Source organism: Bos mutus, chromosome 18 (genome assembly GCF_027580195.1).
Source record: "Bos mutus isolate GX-2022 chromosome 18, NWIPB_WYAK_1.1, whole genome shotgun sequence".
NCBI lineage: Eukaryota > Metazoa > Chordata > Mammalia > Artiodactyla > Bovidae > Bos > Bos mutus.
In genome coordinates, this window is record NC_091634.1 from 27722269 (window position 1) to 27744910 (window position 22642).

Below are 22642 nucleotides of genomic sequence, written 5' to 3' on the forward strand. Positions count from 1 at the left end.
TTTTTCCATGATCCGGCAGATGTTGGCAATTTGATCTCTGGTTCCTCTGCCTTTTCTAAAACCAGCTTGATCATCAGGAAGTTCACAGTTCATGTATTGCTGTCGTTCTTTACCCATGGATAATTAGAGCAGAGCTTAGAACTAAGGGAAATTCCTGCTGAGACTGGGCCAGATGGCTGTTCTGAAATTCAAGTGTTAGCGATACAGCAAATTAATCCATCTCCCACACCCACCTCACCTCCCTTCCAGTGGATAGTTTTGACCTCAAGCAGACTGAATATAAAAACTGTACTGATGTTCAGCAGATTCAGATGTGGCTGTGCCAGGAAATAAGCTCCCACTAAGCCTCTTCAGTACAGATTCAAGACAACAGTTGGAAGCAAGACCCAAAGCTTCCAATACTGTTTTGACCATGAGCACCCTAGGAGTCACCCCTTTCTCTCCGGCACAGGTGGCTGTTCCCGGACCTCCTGTCCTCCTCCAAGCCCTGGGAAGGGGGGCCGTTCAGCAGGCCTAGAGTCTGTGAAGCCACTGTACATGATGGCCCTGGGTCTGCTTGTCAAGTACCCAGACTCCGCACTGGGACAGCTCCGCATCGAGAGCACACTGGATGGGAGCAGACTGTACATCACCGGGAACGGGGTCCTCTTCCAGCATGTTAAGTAAGGCCCTCCTTAGAGAATGCATCATCCCACTCAGGCTGAGCTTTACCTTTCTTTAGGAACCACCCTGGGGCCCTGTCCATGAGTCAGAGGAAATACAGGACAAACCCATCATTTTAGCCACTCCACCATCTGCATCAGTATCACCAAATCTGGGCCTCAGAAGAGAGGGCTGGTGCCAAGGTGTACGGTTCCTAAGGTTCAAAGGTCTCAAACTGTATCCTCTGCAATCCATCTTGGTTCTAGCCCTGTGCTAGGTCCAAGGTGGCCAGGCCACAGCCGCAACACTCAGGGTGCTGGATATTCCCCCTGCCATATTCCCCCTCCTACAAAAAGTCCTCCCCAAGGACACACAGAAAGTCCAGAACCAGGGATGAGCACCCTGCCCCCCGCCAAGAGCAAGGCAAAATAGGCTTCTTGAAGGGAGTGATACCTGGCCTATGCCCTGGGGAATGAGCTGAGACTGTTCCTACTAGTGCTGGGCACGGATTCTAATCCTGTTTTATAGAAGGGCAAACATGTTCTGAATAGAACTCTCTTAGGCTCACAAAATACACTGGTACCAAAACTAAAGATAGAAGTGGCTTTTCCTAAGCACCTGTGGAGAGGGTCAGCCAACCTCAAACACTATCTTACCCCAAGGGTGGGGCCTTTGTGACCCACCCCCATCCATCTGTCCCAGAGATGTCCCACCCCTGAGGTCACAGGGCACAGAGGGCAAAGAAAAGTGCCTTTAGAGGCAGTGGGGTTGATATTCAGGTCCCTAGCTTCTTTCCTGGGCATACAAGGTATCAGTTATCTCCCAAACCATGACAGGCTGCCACACAGTGATTGAGATGTCTTGGGGCAGAAATAGAGTGGCTAGGCCCTGGCTGGATTCTGGAACCCAAGACAGGGCCTGGAGGCTTGCACCTAGTCTATTTAGATGGCTTTGCTGAAACAGGTCAAGCTCAGCACCAAAAGGATGAGTCTATGTGTCCAAATTTACCCACTATGAGACATCAACAGAAACCAGTTAAGGAAATGATGTTAGTGGCCACAGGTTTGAGTCAGTGTTTAGGGCAAGACATTCTAGATATGGAAAGGTGACGGACTGGACTCCCTTAAGGTGCAGTGCTGGAGCACTCTGTGACAGGGCTTTCCTCTCGGCAGGAACTGGCTGGGGACATGCCGTCTGCCTCTGACTGAGACTGTTTCTGAGGTGTATGAGCTCTGTGCCTTCCTGGACAAGAGGGACATCACCTACGAGCCAATGAAAGTGGCTCTCAAGACTCATCTGGAGCCAAGGACTCTGGCACCCATGGATGTGCTCAGTAAATAAAGAAGCTTCTCAGTTTGGATGCAGCATCAGAGGAGGGTCTAGGGGATAGGAAAGGAAAGATAAAGCTGGCCAGAGCCAGAAACTATAGATGGAACAGGAAAGGAAAGCCAGACTAACATTTGTGGGTTTTGCCTAAAAGGAAACTTTCATGTAGGTGACTCCCTCCCCACCCCAAGCCCACAAGTAGCCTCAAGTAGTACAGACTAAGCAGCGCAAACGGGCCTGGTGGGGGCTGCATGGGTCCCCCAAGGGCAGGCCCGCTCTGGCCCTGGGAGCTGACACTGTGCCCCTTGGGTCTTCACACACATCCAAAGAATGGTCCCTGGGTTCATTTAACAGGGGACATGGAGGCTCAGGGAGGGAACCTGCTCATATTATGAGATTGTGGTCAAGCTGGGATTTAAATCTGAGTCTAAAGCCAATGTTGTTTCACCAGCTGCCTATAACTGTTTACTAAAAAAAAGTTTTATATCAACTTATGCTATATTACTATCATTCAGAAACAATGTTTATTGGAGCACCTACCATAAACCAGGACATCAGATAACACTAGGAGTATAGAAGAGAGCAAAACAGACCCAGTCTCTTCTTTTCATAGGGTTCACAGTCTAATCATATACCTCTTAGTTATATCATCTGTTTATATACCCTTCATTCATGACAAAGTTCACTAGAAACTAATTCTCAAATACCAGAACAAAGCCTAAGTTTAGTCATCCCCAGGAAAAGGGTCATGAATTCACCTTCCCAGAATAAAGCCTATTCTCAAGGCTTGGTCTCTGTAATGATTTGATGAGAGGCTGGATCTGTGATATCTGCCAAACCATAAGCACAAACGTACAGAGGGACTCCTAGCTCCAGTCTGAGTGGCCAAGTGGAAAATTACACACCCAGGACACACCCAGCCAGAAACTGAAGGGCTTAGCAATGTAGGTAGAAAGGAACATTAGTCAAGCTTTCTTGGGAGAGGTGGGCTAGGAGTAGAACAGTGGTGCCCTTGGGGTTGGTGGCCCTCCCCCAACTCAGAATCACCAGCTGACCCTCCAAGCTACTGTTTTAAACCCATCTCACCATGCAGGAAACTCTATGGTAAGCCACAGGGGAGGCCTGAGGAGCAGAGAGAGCTGGTGTTAGGGATTTCTGCTTCTCAGAGTAGGCAACAAAATACGACTGATGAAGATACTGAGTCTTAACATGTGATACCTTATTGACCAAATGCCCTACCTAATGTCCTTCTGGCCATGTGACATATTCCCTCTCATTGGTTTCCTTAGATGAGGAGTGGACGGCAGAAATCACTGTGTATTCCTCCCAACAGATCATCAAAGTTTATGTTGGAAGCCACTGGTATGCAACCACCCTGCAGACCCTGCTGAAGGTACTGCTGGCCTGAGGCTGCCCTCCTCTCCTTGTGGCTTATGTGGCTGAGATGCTCTGGAACCTGTCACTGACTCTCACTCAGCCTCCAGCACCTGCTTAGATCAAGGATTTTTCCCCCTACTCCTAGGTCCAGAGTGCTCTTACTGCATGAGCAGCAGGCTGGGAAAGCCTTTAGGAGTCTGGGTAGGGAGGGGCCTGGACCAAGGCAGGACGTAGGGTGAGGTCCCCGACGCCTCAAGGGAGTGGTTGAGGAGCCAGCAATCCTTCGAGCAGAGATGACGTGCTCCTCCCTGGATGCTCTGCTCCTCATGTGTCTTCTTGTGGCCAACAAGACGGGGAGATAGAAATCCCAAAGCCTCTGCTCTGGAATGGGTGGGAAAACGAAGACTGCCCTACTCCTTAATGAGGACATAGCCCTTTAACTAACAGACTAACAGACTAACTAACTAACTAACAGACTAACAAAGTCTGATGTTCAACCCTTTGCAGTATCCAGAACTGTTGTCCAACCCTCAGAGAGTGTACTGGATAACATACGGACAGACCCTGCTGATCTACGGGGATGGCCAAATGTTCCGACACATTCTCAACTTCCTGAGGCTTGGAAAACTATTTTTACCATCTGAATTTAAGTGAGTGCAGGAAGGAAATCATATGATGAAACTCCCATCCCTCTGCAAGGAGGAAATTTGAGTTTGCAGCCTTGACAGAGATTATGTTATTTCCAACATGTGAACTGCTGTTCAGAGCAGCCACTCTGGAGGCCAACAACCCCATCCGCATTCCCACCCCAGATGCCCAGTGTGACCTCTTGTCATTCACAGGGAATGGCCCCTCCTTTGCCAGGAGGTGGAGGAATACCACATCCCATCTCTCTCAGAAGCACTTGTCCAGTGTGAGGCATACAAGTAAGGAAACCACTCCCTTGACACCATGATCTAAAGTTTGAACCTTTATATGCCTCTTTGGAATCCTGTCCTAAGTCCCACCTCCCAGTAGGACCTGTTCTCCTTATTAAGGGGATGGGGCAGGCCCAGGACTGGGCAGGGACCTAAGCAAAACTCTCTAAGGTCCCTCCTCCCTGAGTGAACTCTCAGCCAAAGGGCACACCTGGTCAATGGACTAGTGGAAGCTTCTGCTCACTAACCAAACCCTCTTGGGATCGGCAGGTCATGGATCCAGGAGAAAGAATCTGAAAATGAAGAAGCTTTTCCCATCAGAAGGCTGCACGTGGTAACAGAAGGGTCAGGGTCACTGGTGGAGTTCAGCAGAGACACCAAAGAAGTAAGTTCCAGCCTCCTCTGGTTTGGTGGTGTCCTGAACGGGCACCAGCACAGGGCTCAGGGGGCAGATCCCACTCCTGGGGAGCATGGCAAAATCAAAGAGACAGGCCTACATGGCTCTGGCACAGTGACTGGTTTCTGAACACAAGTAAGTGCTGACCACATGAGGCCTGGCATGCTGATATGCCCTTTTGGTGTGTGAGAGGCCCCTGGGCTGGTTACCAACCCCACTCCAACTGAGCAGATCTCAAATGTTAGACCCATGTGGGGGATGAAATTGTTCTGGGTAAGCAAGCGAAGTCTTAAGAGACTCAGCTTATCAGATCTTGGGTAAGGCTTCAGTGTACAACATGCCCAGAGCTGCTGTGCCCTCTCCCCAGACCATGGCTTGCGTGCCAATGGAGTTCCAAGACTGCAATGACCGAACTATGTGGAACAAGGCCAAGGGGACCCTGGCCAGGTCCAGCCAGATAGAGGAGGCCGAACAGTACTCCCAGACAATCCAGATGTCCTTGTGCCGAGGTGCCAAGAGGGCAGGTAATCCCAGCACATACTCACACTGTCCTGGCCTATGTGCCAACCCTAGACACTGGGGAGGCCACCCTGAGAGTCCTCCCAAGAAGAAGTGTACCACTGTCAACCTCACACAGAAACCTGAAACCAAAGACCCTCCTGTCACCCCCATGCAAAAACTTATCTCCCTGGTAAGGGAGTGGGACATGGTCAACTGCAAACAGTGGGAATTCCAGTCACTGCCAGCCCCCCGGAACAGCTCCTTGGAGGAAGCCACCCTGCAGCACTCCTCAGGAAGTGAGGCTGTTTCCCAGCCCAGCACCTCAGCTTCCTGGAAAGGCCATTCCACAGCCTCAGAGAAGGACCCAGGCCCACAGGCAGGGGCTGGAGCCGGAACCAAAGACAAGGGGCCAGAGCCAAACTTTAATCCATACTTCCCCATGAAAAGAGCTGTCGCCCTGAAGGACTGGGGCAAGCAGAGGTCAAAGGAGAGAGGTGAGTCCTATCCCATCCTTGACCTAAGTCCCATTTACAACAGAGAAGGCAAACCTTGGCCAAGACCACAGAGTGAGTTAGTGATTAAAGGAGACTAGAACTGCGCTTTCACTACCGCCAAGCAAAAGACCCAGAAATGACAGGCACGCTGGCATGGCCTGGGGGCTTGAGAAGCCACATGAGGCATATGAAAGGAAGGACCTATAAAGCAATAGGGGCACAAAGAAGGGTTCAGGGCTGAGGAGTCAACGGAGGAAAGGAGAAGTCTTGGGTGCTTGTGGAAACCTAAGTCATGGGTCTAGCAGCTGGAAACCAGTCTTCATAAAGTGATGAAAGATAAGGCTGATGACATTAGGAATCAGGACAGGTCTTATGGGTCAAGTTCAGGACCTGGTACTTTGTTCCAATCCTAAGTGGAGTAGCCAGCCACTGAAGCATTCTATACAAGGGAGCAAGCACAATCAGTTACGCATTTAGGAAGTTTGTTCCAGGGACAGAGGAAATGCAGTAGCAGAAGGTAAGTGTTGCAAGTGCCAAGACCATCCTAGGTGAAACAGTTTAGGCAGTTCGAGGAAACACGAAAGGATTGGGCCAAGGAGGGGACAGGTTTCTGATTTGGGTGACTGCAAGGGGGTGGACAGTTACTGAGGTGGGAAGGAGAGGAGTAGGACTTGGGGAAGAGGACACAGTGTGTATGAAGTACTGATGGGCGTCCAAGGGAAGAAGTCCGGGAGACAGGAGAGTATATGGGGACCAGGCTGAACAGAGAGGAATGTGTGTGTTGGAGAAGTGAGGAGCAGCCCAGAGAAGTGGGCTGAGAACTGCTATTACGGACCATTTCCTCTGCTCTCTCAAAGCCCTTCCTCTAGTATTCTGTCATTTTCTCTTTCAATGGCTTGTGTCATGCTTGGAGGGGTCTTCCTGGGCCCTGCCTGTGAGCCCACAGTTGGTTTGTCAATCATGTTCTTCAGAGTAGACATGCATCAGCAACCCCCACGCACGCCCGCCCCCCGCAAAAGCTCATCTCATAATTTTACAAAGATTTCCAGTCCCAATTCCAGCTGGGTTGTGATCAGCTCTATTTACTACTAGCCTGGTTCAACAGATAATTTGGAAAGTTCCTTGGAGTTCTGAAATTGAGGATGTAGCTTGCAGTGATTCCAGGGTGATGAAGAGAGGAGAGTTAGAACATGGCCCTGCCAGCTCAGGCTCCCGCTTCTGAGAAGCTGGAGGTGAGGGCTGGTGACTGACTGCACTGGTCTGTTGCCAGAGGTCTCCTCCCTGCTTGGGCTCTGATGGAGCTTAAGGAGAGACCTCTCCCCACATTGTTTTCACAGAAAATCCTGCCTTTGAGCTGACCCTGCCTGAGGCCAGTGAGGGGGACAACACAGGGGTCATCCTCAAGGTGACCCACCCCCCCGTGGTGGGCAGTGATGGCTCGTGCATGTTCTTTGAGGACAGCATCATCTACACCACGCACATGGACCACCTCAGGCGCACACCGCCCCCAGCCAGCCCCCAGCCCCGAGGTGAGGCTCTGGAGCCGGGCCTGGCCCAGCCCATGGGCAGATGCCTGAGTCCCCAGCCAGTTACTTCAGGGATAGGGTCTCCCTGGAAGCCCTGCACTTCTCCCCCTAACCAAGGGTGGCTCTGAGGCCCTCGCTGTGGCAGATGTGGCCACACCCCCTCTCTCCTCCACAGAGGTGACTTTCCTGAGTTTCTCTCTGTCCTGGGAAGAGATGTTTTACGCACAGAAATGTCACTGCTTCCTGACTGACATCATTCTGGATTCCATCCGGCAAAATGACCCCAAAGCCATCACAGCCAAGGTGGTCTCCCTGGTCAACCAGCTGTGGGTACGTGTGATTGGCCCCAAGCCCTGTTCCTTCTCCACTGTCCCCTCGCTTCCACAATAATAGTGCAAGACAAGAGGGGGCAGCCAAGACAAGGGGGAGCAGCTAGGGGAAGAGATCAGGGGCAGAAGGGTGGCAAGAAGGGTAGGGACCAGGAGACAGGGCGGCAGCATCTGGGCCGAGCCATGGCCAAGAGGCAGTTTGAAGTGACAGTACCCCTTGACCTCTACGGCTTCTCCAGGCCCAAAGAAGCCCCTGCTCCGCATCCCACTTTAAGGGGCTGGGAGCAAATATGGGTCAGGCTGTGGCCTCCAGCCCTGGCTGACTGTGGGCTCTTCTGGCAGACCCTGCACATAAGCCCCAAGCAGTTTGTGGTGGATTTGCTGGCCATCACTGGATTCAAGGATGACCGGCACACCCAGGAACGCCTATACAGCTGGGTTGAGGTGAGGCCACCTGTACCCCACGAGAAATGGCGACCCTCTGGATGCCTCAGATGGACACTGTCTTGCTGCATGAGGGCCAAGCCAGTGCTGCACAGAAGGCGAAGATAGGGAACTGGAACTCTAGTCGCTGGTCCCAGGGAGGGAGGAACAGTGGCTGAAATTAACCTGTCCAGAGTGGTCAAAAAGCAGTATTTGGGTCACTAGTTTTCTCCAGTGCTTACCAAATTAGCCTTCATCACTAACAACCCTGGCCAGGGATGCACATCATATAAGCTCGTTTTGAGGTGTTGAAATCAGAGAAACTATTGGCAGTCACATGCTTTCAGTGAGTTACAGATACCAACAGCACCTGATGTCAATACTTTTGTATTATACATTCCTTTTCTACTTAAGCTGCTATAAAGCAGTTTTTACAAAGAAAATTCTTCAATAAGGGCAAAGGAATAACTCAGGTTTTTGTTTTTTGAGTCCTTAAAATAATTTTAGAATTCAAATTTTTATTTGAATGTTGGAGGTGAAAAAGATTTGCCTAATTTTTCATTAATCTGGTATTTCTGTAATCAAGCACCTTATTATAACACCTTTCACCATAAACATAATCGTGCCAAGTTACTAGCCTCTGCCTAGTCTGTTGATTGGAAATGAAGTCAGCATCTACGATTAGGAAGTGGAAAACCAGTGACAGGAAACATGCACTTTTGATCTTCTGTTCATTTCATTCTGTGCCCTGGTAGCCACTCTGAGCCCCAGGTCTGTGAGATGCCTTTAGGCAGAACTGAGGTCAACAGCACTAGCTGGCCTTGCCCCCAACCCTACCCCCACCCAGACAGGAGGACCTCACAAAGCTAGAGTAGCAACCAGCTAGGAATAAGACCAGCCTTTCCTTCCAGCTCACGTTGCCTTTCGCCAGGAAATATGGCCGCTGTGTGGACCTGCTCATCCAGAGGGGCCTGTCAAAGTCAGTCTCTTACTCTGTCCTGAGCAAGTACCTACAAGATGGCTAAGGTGCCCGGCCATGCTTGGGAAGATATGCTGCCCCCACATCCCACCCATCCCATTGCCAAGATGCATTTTAACCAGGGATGTCTCCACCGAAGGGTGCATTATCAGTTTATTTTTTATTATAAACAAATAAAGGATAAATCACAAGTCAAGGGTCTGGACTCCATCTCTGAGAACCAAAGACCTTACAACCAGTGAAATGATCTTATACAACTCTAACTGAAAGCTATTCAAAAACCTCTGAGTCCATGTAACCAAACTGGACTGGGGAGCTAGGGCAGGCAAGAGGAAGAGTCCAGTAGGGATGAGCCTGGCTTTGAGACCTGGAGTTGGGAAGCAGTGGCGAGGAACCCACCTCTGTTCCTCCTGAAGGGTGGGGCAGCTTAGTCACTACCAGAGCCACTCAACATCCCACTAGCCTACAGCATAGAAACATCCACCTTCTGCTCTGGGTGGGAGAAGAAGATGGGGACCGAAGGGGCCATGGGCCAGGAACCCAAAATGAGGGTGCTTATTTAGGCTCTGCTGCCAGAATCCCCTGGAGAGGTCACTGCCGATCTGTCCAATGAACACAGACATCAGAATGGGTGGTTGACAGCACTGTGCATATGGGCTGGAGGTGACCCAAGTGCTGCCCATGGCCTGGTCATAGCAGATCTCCAGGGAGATGATGCTCCTTGGATCTAAAGACTCCTGGATCCACTGCCCACCTTCAAGCCCAGGCTCAGACCTGTGGTACAAAGCCAAGTATGAACATATATTTCCCTGGCTCAGGATCCAGGTGGGGTCTCTAAGGAATGGCTCTGTCCCACCACCCTCATTTCCACCTAAAGACAAGGGTACCATAGGCCCAGGTAGAGCTGAGAAAGCGCTGGTAGGTACGAGGCAAAATGACACTCACGTAGGACAAGTCCTCCAGGCCCTTGCCCAGGATCTGCCCTGACACACAGCTGCTGTCTGAGCCACTGGAGCCACTGGCTGATGGGCATTGGGAGGAAACCTCTGAGTCCTCAGGAGCTGGGAATAGAGTCCAGGTGAGCTGTCAGAAGGGGAGGCCCAGATCCCAAGCCATGCCCTCCTGCCTCTGGGAAAGCCCAGAAACCTACTCAAAGATGGCTGGCTGCCCAGTTCGGCATCAGTCTCCAGTGCTGCTTCCTCTGGGAAACTGGTGGAATACAGGGGCCAGCGGAACCCCAGAAGAGCTGGGTCTCTGTGCAGATGCAGGTTGAGGGACCCCAGTACGGAGCAAGAGGCAGGATCTCCAGGAAGGGTGCCTGAGGCCCCCAGGTAGGGGCTGTCAGAGTCAAGAGGAGCCACAGCAATGGAGGCCCGAGAGCGAACTGCTGCATGAGAGAGTCCGGTTGGGTCAGGCCAGAGCCCAGCTGGGCCGAGGTCCTGAGGGGAGTGCAGGCTAGGGCTGCCAGAGGCCCACACTGCTCCCTGAGCAGCTCTCCCCACCCCACCCCCGCAGCCTGTCTGCTACCTTGGCACTTCAGGATATAGTTGACGGTGCGGTCGTTGATAGCTTCTTCGCTGGGTGCAATGTCCCGGAAGGCCTTGTTCCCCACACCCATAGACACCATCTCAGCCATGCGCACCTCTGGGTGGAAAGTGGGTGTCTGGACATCAGCCGGGCCCTTTATCACTCCTCCTCCTCATACAAGTCTCTCCTGGACACCTATAGCCTGGGGACTGTCCTGGGCACCAAACACTCAGAGGTTTACATGTCCTCAGCCTGAGATGGTGACATCAGGACTGCCTGACTTGAGTTCTTTCTCCTGTGCTGGCTGTTGCTGCTGGACCTTTTCCACCCTCCCCAGTATTTCCAGTTCCTGAGGCCCTCGCTGAGACCCCTCTGGGACAATGTAAGCTCTCCAAGGAGGGGATCGTGGGATGAAATGGGGCAGACACCCACCCTTGTTGTGGACGGCCTGCCTCCAGAGCAGGCGGGAGATGTCAGCTGTCCAGGCCTGCTTGGTGGCCAAGCTGGCAGCTTGTAGCACAAAGGTGTCCCTAGCCTTGCGACGGCGAAACCAGATCTCAAAGCGCAAGTTGTTGTCCCCACAGCACTCAGTGAGGCCAAGGTCTGCCATCTGTGTGGCCAGGAGAGGAGCTCAGTGAGGCTGTAGGGTAGGGGCGCTGGAGGTACGGGGAGGGGCTGGGTTGGGCCTACCTTGAAGGAGCGCTTGTAGGTAAACATGTCAATGCCTGTGGGTCCTCGGCGAGGCTTGCTGAAGAGCAACAGCTCCTCAAAGAGGAAAATGCGACGCAGGGATTTGTGGCGCCCACAGCGGACTGTGAACTCATCCTGCCGGACCAACTGGCCCTGTTCCTTGAGGTTGACCTGCCAAGTGGGGGCCTGGTGGGTGCCTGGCCTCTTCTGCCCCCTCCCTTCACACCCACTGCCCCCTGGCCACCATGGCCTGCCAAGACTCACGTCACAGCCCTGGATGGCATCCATGGCTAGCAAGTCATTGCCGTGTCGCAGCTGGAAGTGCACGAGGCTCTGGGCAGCCCGCAGGGCACTCAGCTCCTGTGCGGGTCCCCCGCAGGCCCGTGCCAGCTCCTGCAGCAGCAGCGCATACTTGCTCATGCGCTGGATGGGCTTCAGCAGGTAGGAGGCCAAGTCCAAGTGGTCCCCCAGTGCCTGCTGCTTGTCCTGCCAGGTGCATCAGACACCGTCAGGGAGCTTCCCGTTGTTTGCTCCATCCCTCCTCCCACTACAATCTCAGGCTCACCCACCCTGAAGAAGACGTGACCATAGCTGGTCATCAGGGCATCGGAGCGCGGTTTATTCTTGCTGTAGAGTGCGTACATCCCAAACTGCACCCTCTGCAAAGATACACAGCTTGACCAGGTGCCAATGGGCCAGCATCCAAGGGGGTCAGACCACTCTCAGCTCGGGAGGCCCAAATGGCCAACGTGTTCCCAGGAAGCCTCCCACCGACAGATCCTACCTGCCCTGCTTGGAGTGACGGGTGATCTGGCAGGAACAGGCGCTGTGCAGGGAGGGGCTTGCCTACAGGGCTCTGGGGAGGAAGTCCTGCACACAGCCCTGCCACTCCCACAGCCCCAAGAGCTCTGCTCTGGTCTCATCTCACCTCAGACGACCCTTCCCCTGCTCACAACACTAAGCTACACTGACCCGTTTCCTTCTCAACCACTGGGCCACTTTCCTGCCCAGCACGTTGTACTTGATCTTTCCTCTGAATGGAATGCTCTGACTACAGTCCCTCCCTCTGGCCTTAGCTCAAACATCAGCTTCTCTTAAGATGCCTCTAACTGTTCTCTCTAAAGGGGGTACCCCTGCCTCACTGCTAACTCACTATCACCTATCTGGATTTTTTTCTAATCCCAATTATAATCTGGAATTATCTATTTCACACTCACATCTCCTCTGCTAAACTAAAAGCACCCTGGAGAACAGGGGCCAGTTGGTCCTGCTCATAGCTGTACCCATCACAGGACCTGACACCAAGGCCAGACCCAGTAGCTCGCTGTTGAGTGTTGCAGGATCAGCCAGGGGCCGCGTGGCCTGTGGGGCTTACATGGCGCAGGAAGGCATAGGCCACCCGGGGCGGGTGCTGGGTACAGGCCTCCAGCTCACGCAAGAAAAAATGGCGGTGGAAGTCCCACAGCTTCTCCAGGTTGCCAAAGAGTTGGGCACGCTGGCCACGGAGGCCCTGGGGCACATCAGGGCGATCCAGCTCAGGGAAGTAGTTCTCCATGGTGTAGTCCAGGGCACGGACATACTCCCGCTCCGTAGCCACCATCTCCGCCAGCACCAGCTGAAGTCTACCAGGGAGGTGGAGTCAGGACCTGAGACATCCGCCCTGCCACCGCCCTCCCTGCCCTGCCCACTCTCTGTACCTGTTGGGGCTCCTGGGGTCACAGCTCCCTGGAGGAGGCACGGTGGGGCATGACCCTGACTGGGCACCACCTCCAGCCTCTGGTCTGTGGCAGGCAGGTACAATGGCCTCATGGTGGCACTGGTGGGCAGGTTCTCTAAGACTCAATCCCAGATTCCGATCAAGGCTATAGGCTTTCCTCAGGGGAGGGACAGCAGGTACCGCTGGGACCCGGCTGACACACAGGCTAGCTGTGCTACCCGTTGGGGGTGACTTCAGAGCAGCTTCTAACTTCTGATCCAGGGCCAGCCAGGTGTCCTGGCACTGCGCCCAGGCCCCGCGGCACTCATGGCGAATGGCCTCAGATCCCAGCCCTGTGGCTAAAGCCCACATCTTTCGGAAGTGGGCAGGAGGCAAGTCCGGGTACTTGGTCCAATGCAGCTGCAGCCGCTGCAGCACAACCCCTGGGTGCTCCTGTTCCAGCTCTGCCAACACTTGCCGCCCCTCCTCGGCCCAGGTCAAGGCCTGCAACACCAAGGCCAGATGGGCACTGAGGAAGGATCTCCCCAAGACTGCTGAGCCTTCTCCTCTATCTCCCCCCATCCCCACAGAACGGTGGCCCCAGGCTACATCCCCAGTAGATTTGGGCATCGGACTGAAAACAGGGAGAGAAAACAGGCACAATATCCTTCAAAGCTCAGGCTGCCGTAGCACTAAGCAGCCACCCCTCTGACTTCTCTGACCACCTGGAACCAGGGACAGGACCCCTCACGCACCTGCTTGAAGAACTGCAAGAGTCTCTCAGCATCTGCCAGTCGCTGCCGCCGCTGGGCCAAAGCCCTAGAGAAGTCGGCCAGCTGGGTTTGCAGGGTCAGAAAGCGGGCCCCAAAGGGGCCCAGTTCGGCCGCATCACAGCCAACCAGTGGCTGCAGACATTTCTCCCCTCGCCTGACCTGTTCCTAGAGACAGAGCCTGGAATCAGCAAGCCTAGGCCTGGCATTGCAGTTGCTGAGCCCAGGTCTTTTCCATGGATGTCTGCAGGCATCATCAAGTCACTTCTGTGAAGACCAGACCTCCGCAACCCCTCCCCCAACCCCCTCTCTCTGTTCTCCTCTCCACAGCGAAACTCCCCGGAGAAACCATTATTTTCATCATTACTTGTTAACTATGTTGGCCTTCTGCAACCCCACTTCACTCCCCATCCCCAGCACTTCTCAGGCTTCCTCTGACTCTTACCATTCAGTAGTACCAAACCTCTCTCCTCTAGCTCCCCTGACCTCTCCCCACTCCCTGATTCTCCTTGGCTTTCTCTAGTGCTTCCCCCCTCCTGATCCCCCATCCCTTAGCTCAGTTGTTAAACCTTGGTGTTCCTGAAGACGGCCCACTCTCTCTCAGGCAATCATGTGCACATACACTTCAAATATCACCCATACACCTACAACCACCAAATAAGCCTCTACACTCAGTGCTCCCTCTCCTTCCCTCATGGTCATTTCCAAAGTACATCCAAGGCTGGACAGATGAATGCCCTTTCCCCCAGAAGGTCTGTCTCTCAGGAAACAGTACCTATTCACCTTTGTAAACACTTCTCCTTCTCACAGCTTCACATGTATTCACCACTGAATCCCATCAACTTCTCAAATGTTATCTCCTCTGCCACCATCCTGGCCAGAGTAAGCATCATTCCCACCTGGACCACTACAAGTGCCTCTTCAATGGACTCTGCATGTCCATCCACCAAATCACTGTCTACCCAGGAACTATGGTAATCTTTCTAGAATACAGATCTGATTGTACGATCTTCCTGCTTAAATTGTACTCCGTTACAGGACCAGTTCCCAGCCACTGGCCATTCTTTCAGCCTCATTTTACCTCATCTCACCCTACTCTCCCTCCCTCTTCTGCACTGTATTTCATCCTCGCTGACTTTCTGATGGTTCCTCAGGCAAGCCACGCTCCCTCCTATCACAGGACCTTTGTACATGCTTTTTGCTTCCTCAGTCTGAAACATGTCTTTTCTCTAACCCTTTTCTGCCTGGTTAACGTCAACCTATCCTTCAGATCTCAGATCAAAGTCACTATCTCAAGAGAGTTTGCCCAATACCCCTCCTCGTTCAGGACTTTATCATACACTCAGATAGAAATACCTGTATTGCTTGTCTCTAGAACTTTTGCACACAAAGAACAAATGTGCTCAGTCGCACAGTCATGTCCAACTCTTTGCAACCTCATGGATGGTAGTTTGCCAGGCTCCCCTGTCCATGGGATTCTCCAGGCAAGAATACTGGAGTGGGTTGCCATTCCCTTCTCCAAAAAAGAACATACACATGACTTTCAATCTTTGGTTACAACTGATCTCCTCCGCTTCACTGTAATTTCCAAGAGAATAAAGACTAGATTTACTTTTACCCACTTTGCATTCCAAGTTTCTGGCAAAGTGCTCCAATACCTACACGAGGAACAAGTAACCAAACTCACCTGAGCAATCTGGTCCAGCTCCCGAAAAGGGCCTTGGGCCTGAAGCAGAACGTCCAGTGAAGGCTCCCTGGGCTCCTCAAGTGCTGGCCAGCCCACCTGCTGAAGCCACACTTCCATCTGGAGGAGTACAAACAAGGAAAGGAGAGTTGCTATGGGGTGGGGGTGATGCTTAAGATTAGAGGTGGGGCCCACCAGGGCGGATAGCTCCCACCTGGTGCAGCTCGCCCTCCTGGGCCTCCAGCATCTGGACCAACTCCAGTGCTTGTATTCGGCGGTTACCCTGCAGTGTCAGTTGGTGCAACAATCCATCCACGCGGCCATACAGCTCCTCAACCTCGTCCACTGCTGACCTGGTGCATGGTACATGTCTTAGTGCCCCTTCCAGGTGCCTAGCTCCACTTGACCCTGTCCTGGGACCATAATCCTGGCTGGTCTGGGCCAGACACTGAGTCCTTGGCATGAGATATAATGGGCTGGGGCAAGACCTGGGCTTGTACCTACCTGTAGTCTGGGCTCAGGGTCACCTCTGGGACCTCTTGCTTTAGCCACGTCAGCTCCAAGGCTCCCTGGCATTGTAGCCATGCCAACCGTGGAGAGTCTAGCACATGCTCCATCAGGACCCGTGCCTGCTGCAGCAGTCGACCGACTTCCTATGATTAAGAGAAACGGGTAGTAGAGGCGCATGTGGGAGAAGGGGAAGAAAGATAGGGAGAATTTGGGGAGGTGTCAAGAGGGGACACTCACCCCAGACTCCACAGGCTGAGGCACAGCCTTCATGCTCTCAATGGCTCCCTGAAGCAGGGCACAAACCACCTGGCAGCTCTGCAGGAGGGCTTCCAGACGCTGTGAACAGAGGCAGGCATGACCAGCACAGAGCACAGGGCTGGTCCCAGGCATCTTGGATCCTAGGCCACTGCAGCCAGCTATGCACTGCCCAAGCCAGCCCAGGGGGAGCTCCTCTGCTAACCATATTGCTTGCCCATCCACCCAATGCCCCACCCAGTGTACTGACCATCCGGAAGTCCAGCCAAGCTTGGTGACAGTAAGGCAGGCCTCCTCCTAGTGAAGTGAGCAACTCTGAGGTGGAGATGTGGGTCAGCAGGCTTTGGTGAGAGGATAGATGCTCTACCTGCAGAAAAAGGTGTAGTGGACTCGGGCCTGGTGGGGACTCACCCCATCTCCACCCTGACCAAAATGGCTCAGTACCTGAAGCCCTGCAGGCACTTCCTCCGGCAGCTTTCCGACCAGCAGCACACGGTGCACTGATCCTGGGACTGCTTCCTGCAAAGAATCTGAGCTCAGGCCTGATCCCGACCCTACACGAAAGGAATGGCTAGGGGGAAGAAGGGAGCTACAATCCTGTACTCACTTGCAGTTGGCTGAGCCCCCAGAATATGGAAGAGCTTGGGGAACAAATCCGGGCGTCCACTAGCACGGTCAGTCCCAAGGTCTGTACTTTGGGCCTAAAGGAGCAGGCTTTTGTTGAGTATCTATTTCCCCAACCCTACCATCTCCTGGCTCAGGTTCTGTCCCCCAACCTCCTCCCCCAACCTGGGGATGCTTTGCAAGTAGAGCAGGAGGCGGACGAGCTCATGGCTGTTGCACTTGGGGTGATTCCAAGCTGAGTTATGGGCACACAGAAGCAGCACTGCCCGGCCTTCTACATCTCGAGTCCCTGTGGGGAAAAGGCAGTGAACATCTGCTCAATCAACCCACCCCACCTGTACCGCCTTTAGTGTCTCCCAGCTAGCTACCTGGCAGGGCAGCCATGCCACTGGCAAGTAGCTCCCAGGCAATGTCTTGGGCCAGGAGGTAGTCAGTGGACTTCAAGAGTCTGGATCTGTGGGAGTCTTGGCGAGGAAAACCGCTTGGGTCTACACTGGGCAATCTACCCAGAGACCCCCTATTTGCACCTGGGCTTTAGCCTGAGTAGGATCAGAAGCCTCCCCACCTTCAGGTACCCTCCCTTCTTCCCTCCCAAGACTTCCCTGGCCCAGCCTTCGTTACCTGCCTCCAGTAGCTCTGACGATGTCTCAGATAAAAGACCTCCATGGTTCACAGGGTCACTGTCCAACACTTCAGGGTCCAAGCGGACTGGCATGACCCTGCCTGAAACTGAGTCCCCTGCCAAGTCTCCTCCTTGGCTGTCATTCTCACCCTGTGCCAGACTAAGGTGGGAAGACATTGGACTTAGGAGGATCTTCACTCCAGAGGAGGCTGGTTCCTTCATGTGGACAGAAGATCCTCTTAATGTGCCCTTCTGGCCATGCCCCGACTCATCTGCAACCATCTGTCCTGTGGGTGACTGAAGTTCACCAGGCAGAGGGCTGCCCTGGAGCTCCTCCCCCTGGGCTGCCCCTGCTGGTGGGCTTGGAGGATGGGGGTTCTTAGCCTGCATCTGGGGAGCAGGTTCCCCCTCATCCCAGGCATCTCTGAAACTGCACACAGCAAATCTCCAGTCGGTGGCATGGCCCTGGGACTCTGGAGACTCATCCCCATCCTCCAGGGGCCCTTCCATCACCCCTTCCTTAAGCGTGGGCCTGCTCCAAGCAAAAGGGAGAGGAGCTAAGCCCTCGGTGTGAACTAAGACCTCAGCTCATCCAGGAAAGACGTTGAAGATGGCCGGGTAGAGCTCGGCGGGTGAGGCAGGCAGAAGGCACTAGGCCGTAGGAGGCACCAGTCTTGGTGCCCGGCACCGGGAGCACAGCGGCTGTCGCAGTTGAGGCCTGAGGAGAAGGGAGAAAGGCTGGGATCTCTCCGTCCAGCTCGGGACCGGCGATGCCACGCTCCCGTGGGCTTTCGCCCGGAGGGCCCCACGCTGGGGGGCGGCCTGCGCGGGTGCAACGCTCACGACGAGGGCGGGGCGCCGCCTCGTGCTCGCGCTCAAGGCGGCCCGGCCGACCTCGGCCTCGCCATGGGCTCGCGCGCCCGTTCCCTCGCCCGCCCCCGGGTCAGGCTCACAACCCCAGGACGCGCCGACGGGGAACCGCAAACCCAGGACTCCAGGCAGCCGGAGTCCTCGAACGTACCGCACCGCTGCCTCGACGACTGCTACTGCGCGCAGCCTCCAGACCGCGGGGGCGGCACGGGCGCAGCAGGGAACCCGGCGGCGCCGCACCGCCCCCTGGGGGCCGGAGGACGCAGCCACCGCCCACCCCGCCGGGCCCGACGGCAGCCGCCCGAGCCCCAGCCGGCCGGAGAGCGCCGAGACGCCGACTCTCGCAGCGCCCCCTGCCGAGCCGCCCCCTCGCCCTCCGCGGGCCGGGACGACTCGGCTTCACCCCCGGGGCTTCCAGCTGACTTTGACTTGGCTTCTCAGCCCGCCGGTAGGGGCAACGACCAGCGGCCTTCCCACGGCGCCCACTCCCCTGGCCTGCTCTGCGCGCCAGAAGCGCTCCCCCGCTGGGAAGGCGGCGTAGGTGCGCGAGGGTGAGTGAGCCAGGGGTCCGCCTGGGAGTGAGGGAGGGGGCTGGCGGAGCGAGGCGGGGAGGCTTCTGCTCTTGAATGCACTCAGGATGGGGGGAGTACAGCCCCAGCCTCCCTGGGCAAAACAAGGAGCGCTCTGTCAGCCTGGAGACCCCTAGCAAGAGAGACTCCGGAAGCCCAGACTAGCTACTTGGTGCTGCTGGCAGCCAGTAGGGGTATCTTCATGGAGGGAGGGGCCCTTCCATTGCAGCCCCTATCTTCCTTTCCAGTCCTCAGGCCCAGGCACTGAGAGACGGCTTGTATGATCCCATGATGGGACGTGGGGGCCTCTGTCTGGGCTAGAGGAAAGGAGGGATCTCTGTAGTGGGTGCTGACCCAGATTCGCCAGAATCCACCAGGCCCGGACTCTCCACTCCCTTGCGTTCTTGGCACTTCTGTCATATACACCCTCTCCCCAGCTCCACATCCCCTGCCACAAAATCCAGCCAAAGAGGCTGGAACTGAGGACAGGATTCTGAAAGCAGAGGGCCAGGTGTGCCCTTCCACTTACCTGCTAGGTGAGCTCCTGCAACTCAGTGCCTCTTGAGCCTCATCTTACTCACCTGTAAAAGAAAGAAGGAAAGTCGTTCCTTTCTCCTGGGATTCCCCCCTGAGAACTAGGAAAGACCTGTATGTCAGAGGTCCACTTGCTGCCAGCTCTTGGGCTGTGTTGGAGCCCTGCCCTTCATTTCATGCTCGGTCAGAGGATCCTGAACTGGTGAACTTCACTTGGACAGTTGACCTGTGAGATTCGTTCGGCTCTGAGGTGTGAAGTCCCTTTGGGGGCATGTGGGTCTGGACTGACACTCCCCCAAACTTGTGGGAAGATTATAAGAAGGTAGGCTATGTGGCCAGAAGAAGACACTGTGCCCCATAACCTTATTCAGGCCCTGGGTTCCTTGTAGAGAGAGGGCAGTGGGTACAGTGGCTTCCCTGGCTCTAGGGTAGTCACCTCCTTCAAGAAGCTGCCAGAGGAGAGAATCAGGGCATCAGAAGGAGCACCAGCAATCCTCCCTCCCCACCTTTCCAGCTGCCACATCAGCACCAAGTCAGCCTCCCAGGAGCCTCCTTCTTCAGGGGATGTGGCTGCGAGTAAGGAGGCTTGGGGTTACCGTGCTCCATCCCCAACCCCCCGCAGGCCCTCTCATCCCACCCTCCTCTAGCTTCAGCGAGCATCAGGACCAGCCTTGGCTCCCTCCCCAGCTGTTTTAGAGCCGCCCCACTGAGTCACTGCCTCCAGCTCCCTCCCTCCCCTTCTGCTGCCCACTGTCTGCCCACCCCCACCCTAGCCAGGCCCCCTGTGAGCCCGAAGAGCTGGTTAGACCTGCTGGCCGGCACATGTACCCCTCCAGAGCCAAAGACAAGAGGCCTCAAGCCACAGGCCATAGCTGACCGCAGCACCCCTGGGCACAGGCGGATAGATTCAGGGGCAGGGCCAGGCCTTGGTTTAGTCACTCTGCACAGAATGGGCATTGTAAGCCTTGTGAAGACAGAGACCATGTATTGCCCACTTCTGTATTTCTTGTATCTAGCACAGGGCCTGGAATAAATATTGAGGGGTGCCTGAGACTGGTCACACCAGCCCTGCCCTCCTGAGACTCTCCATTTATGAGCCAGATGTAAACCAGAGTCACAAATGGAAGCAGATTCAGAGGCTCAGTCGGAGAGGGCCACAGAAGAGGCAGAGAGTGGCAAGATGCACAGCCCCAGGATGGCAGAGAGACAAATAGAAATGGGGACAAACTGGGCTTAGTGGGGAACACTGGGGGCTGGGCCTGGAGCCAACCTGAGCCACTGACCACAGCAGGGTCTGTGGGCTGAGCTTGCAGGACTGAGCAGTGACTCATGGGGCCCAGTTCTGTGGCTCTCCTGGCAGCAAAATGTCCTCACAGCAGCCTTTTCCACTGAGATCATGATATGGGGATGGGCCTCCCTCCCCTGACCCTTCGCCAGTCAGCTTCACATTTCTTACCAATACGAGCCAATCAAAAATGGAGTGGGAGCTCTGTGCTTCTGTGGGCCTAGTGATAAGAGAACCACAGTCATTGCCCTCATTCCACCCCAAACCTTCCCCTCTTCAGTACTGCCCTAGACAGCAAGGGTGACAAATACCCTACACCTTCCAGACCTCTCACCTCTAGCCTAAATAAGTTCTAAACTCCTTAGTGTGGCATTCAAAGCCATCCAGAGGCATAATCACAGCCTCCCTGTCCAGCTCTTACATAGGCCTGGAAAACTCACCTGATCACAAGTCTTGTCGCAATATGTCTCCCTGTTCCTAGAATGCCCAGGTGGCACAGTGGTAAAGGATCTGCCTGTCAATGCAGGAGACACAGGAGATGTGGGTTTGATCCCTGGGTCAGGAAGATCCCCTGGAGGAGGAAATGGCAACCCACTCCAGTATTCTTGCCTGGGAAATCCTATGGACAGAGGAGCCTGGCGGGCTACAGTCCATGGGGTCACAATCAGACACGACTGAGTATACACACATACACACACCTGGAATGCTCATGCTCATCCCTCCAGGTCAAAACCCTTCCTCCTTCAAGGCACTGGAGGTCATTCCCACCATCCTGCCTGGTCAGATGATGACTCATTTGCTCTTCTGCATCCCAGATGCCTGCCTCCCCTGGCTTTCTTACCCCCAGTCTGCTCATCTCTGACCAACCGTTTTCTTGGAAGTCCCCCCATTCTTAGTCACCCAGCTCTAGGCCCAGGAGCCCCTCTGCACCCCTTTCCTACACTCTCAGTTGTGGATTTCATTTCTGAACCTTCCTAATCTAGTAATTTTTGAAGGATGTGGTCTCTGGGCCATCTTCTTCTGGAGAGCTGGTTCAGATTACACATTTCTGGGCTCCCGTAGACAAGCTGAGTCAGAACCTTGGGGTAGGCCCAGGAATCTGTGTTTGACAAGCTCCCAGTGGTCCTGACACCAGAGTCTGAGAATAGCTGCCGGCTGTCTCCAACACAAGCACCTTCATATCCCTGGGCCTTCCAGCAGGTCTTCCATCTCTGGCCTTTCCTCTTACTGAGCTTTCCTCCTTGTGGGCTTTCAACCATCCTCCCCCCAGCACCAGCTACATTCATGCTCCCTACTGCACATCACTGCCCACACTCTCTAGGTCACAATTCTCCCAGGCTGCCACCTCCGAAACTCGGCAGGGTCACCCCACCCAAGCCTTTGTGTCCTTGGCTGGCCTCTCCCCAGCATGTCACCCCCTGCTCCTTGCTTCTCACTGTGTGTGCTCCAGATGTCTTTTATTCCTGCTGCTCTTCCCACCTGAAATGCACCCACATAGCTTCACCCATGCTGTCTGAGCCCCGTCACACACACACACACACACACACTCATACCCCTCTCAAAGCTATCCCCCGCCCCCCCACTAGATCTCCTCGGGCCTCACAGCACTTTCTATGCTCTTGGGCTTGTAATGTAACACCAACAATGACTAACATTTATAATCCTTTACCACGGGCCAGGCTGTGTACTAGATTCTTCTCATTTCATCGTCTAATCCAGACAGCTGCGGTATGAAATAAGCATCCTACTTAACAGATGAAGACACTGGAACTCGGAGAGAGTATGTAACATGCCTAAGGTAACATCCTTAGCAAGGGAGGGCTGGGACCAGCTGCTCGGCCTTATCGCAGCTGACTGTAAGCCGTGTGAGGGCAAAGCCTGAAAGTCATTCTTCCTTCTCTTCCCACATTCCCCAAGCATAAGTCAGAAAAAAAGGCTGACTAAATGTGTAAGCATTGCAGTGTGTTCAGGGTTTCAGATCTGTAAGGACGAACGACAAATTGGTGATTACCTAGGGCTCAGCAGAGGGTGAGGAGTGAATGCCGACAGTACAGAGTTTCTCTGGGAGATGATGAAACTGTTCCAAACTTAGCTT

General features: G+C 54.4%; 2 protein-coding genes across 2 annotated transcripts in view; one reads left to right on the forward strand and one right to left on the reverse strand.

Moving 5' to 3' along the window:
- Positions 1-8957, forward strand: part of KCTD19 (potassium channel tetramerization domain containing 19) — a 28320-nt gene extending 19363 nt beyond the window's left edge. Inside the window, exons 8-18 of the mRNA XM_005896602.2 lie at positions 452-662; positions 1815-1975; positions 3258-3361; positions 3853-3995; positions 4188-4271; positions 4533-4647; positions 5027-5654; positions 6992-7183; positions 7356-7510; positions 7852-7953; positions 8844-8957. Of these exons, the coding sequence (XP_005896664.2) occupies positions 452-662; positions 1815-1975; positions 3258-3361; positions 3853-3995; positions 4188-4271; positions 4533-4647; positions 5027-5654; positions 6992-7183; positions 7356-7510; positions 7852-7953; positions 8844-8957 (2009 nt within the window). The remainder of the gene's footprint in view (positions 1-451; positions 663-1814; positions 1976-3257; positions 3362-3852; positions 3996-4187; positions 4272-4532; positions 4648-5026; positions 5655-6991; positions 7184-7355; positions 7511-7851; positions 7954-8843) is intronic.
- Positions 8958-9063: 106 nt separating this feature from the next.
- PLEKHG4 (pleckstrin homology and RhoGEF domain containing G4) lies at positions 9064-19848 on the reverse strand. Its single transcript, XM_070388231.1, has 23 exons — positions 19769-19848; positions 19258-19309; positions 17289-18007; positions 17036-17131; positions 16833-16956; positions 16651-16744; positions 16488-16562; positions 16294-16410; positions 16026-16124; positions 15783-15931; positions 15493-15631; positions 15282-15398; positions 13580-13762; positions 12826-13328; positions 12504-12750; positions 11698-11787; positions 11393-11614; positions 11129-11299; positions 10871-11048; positions 10439-10555; positions 10062-10298; positions 9857-9972; positions 9064-9685 (listed from the first exon to the last, which is right to left on the reverse strand). Exons 3-23 carry the CDS (start codon positions 17797-17799, stop codon positions 9680-9682), a joined length of 3591 nt encoding a protein of 1196 aa, XP_070244332.1. The 5' UTR covers positions 17800-18007; positions 19258-19309; positions 19769-19848; the 3' UTR covers positions 9064-9679.
- Positions 19849-22642: the final 2794 nt, after the last annotated feature.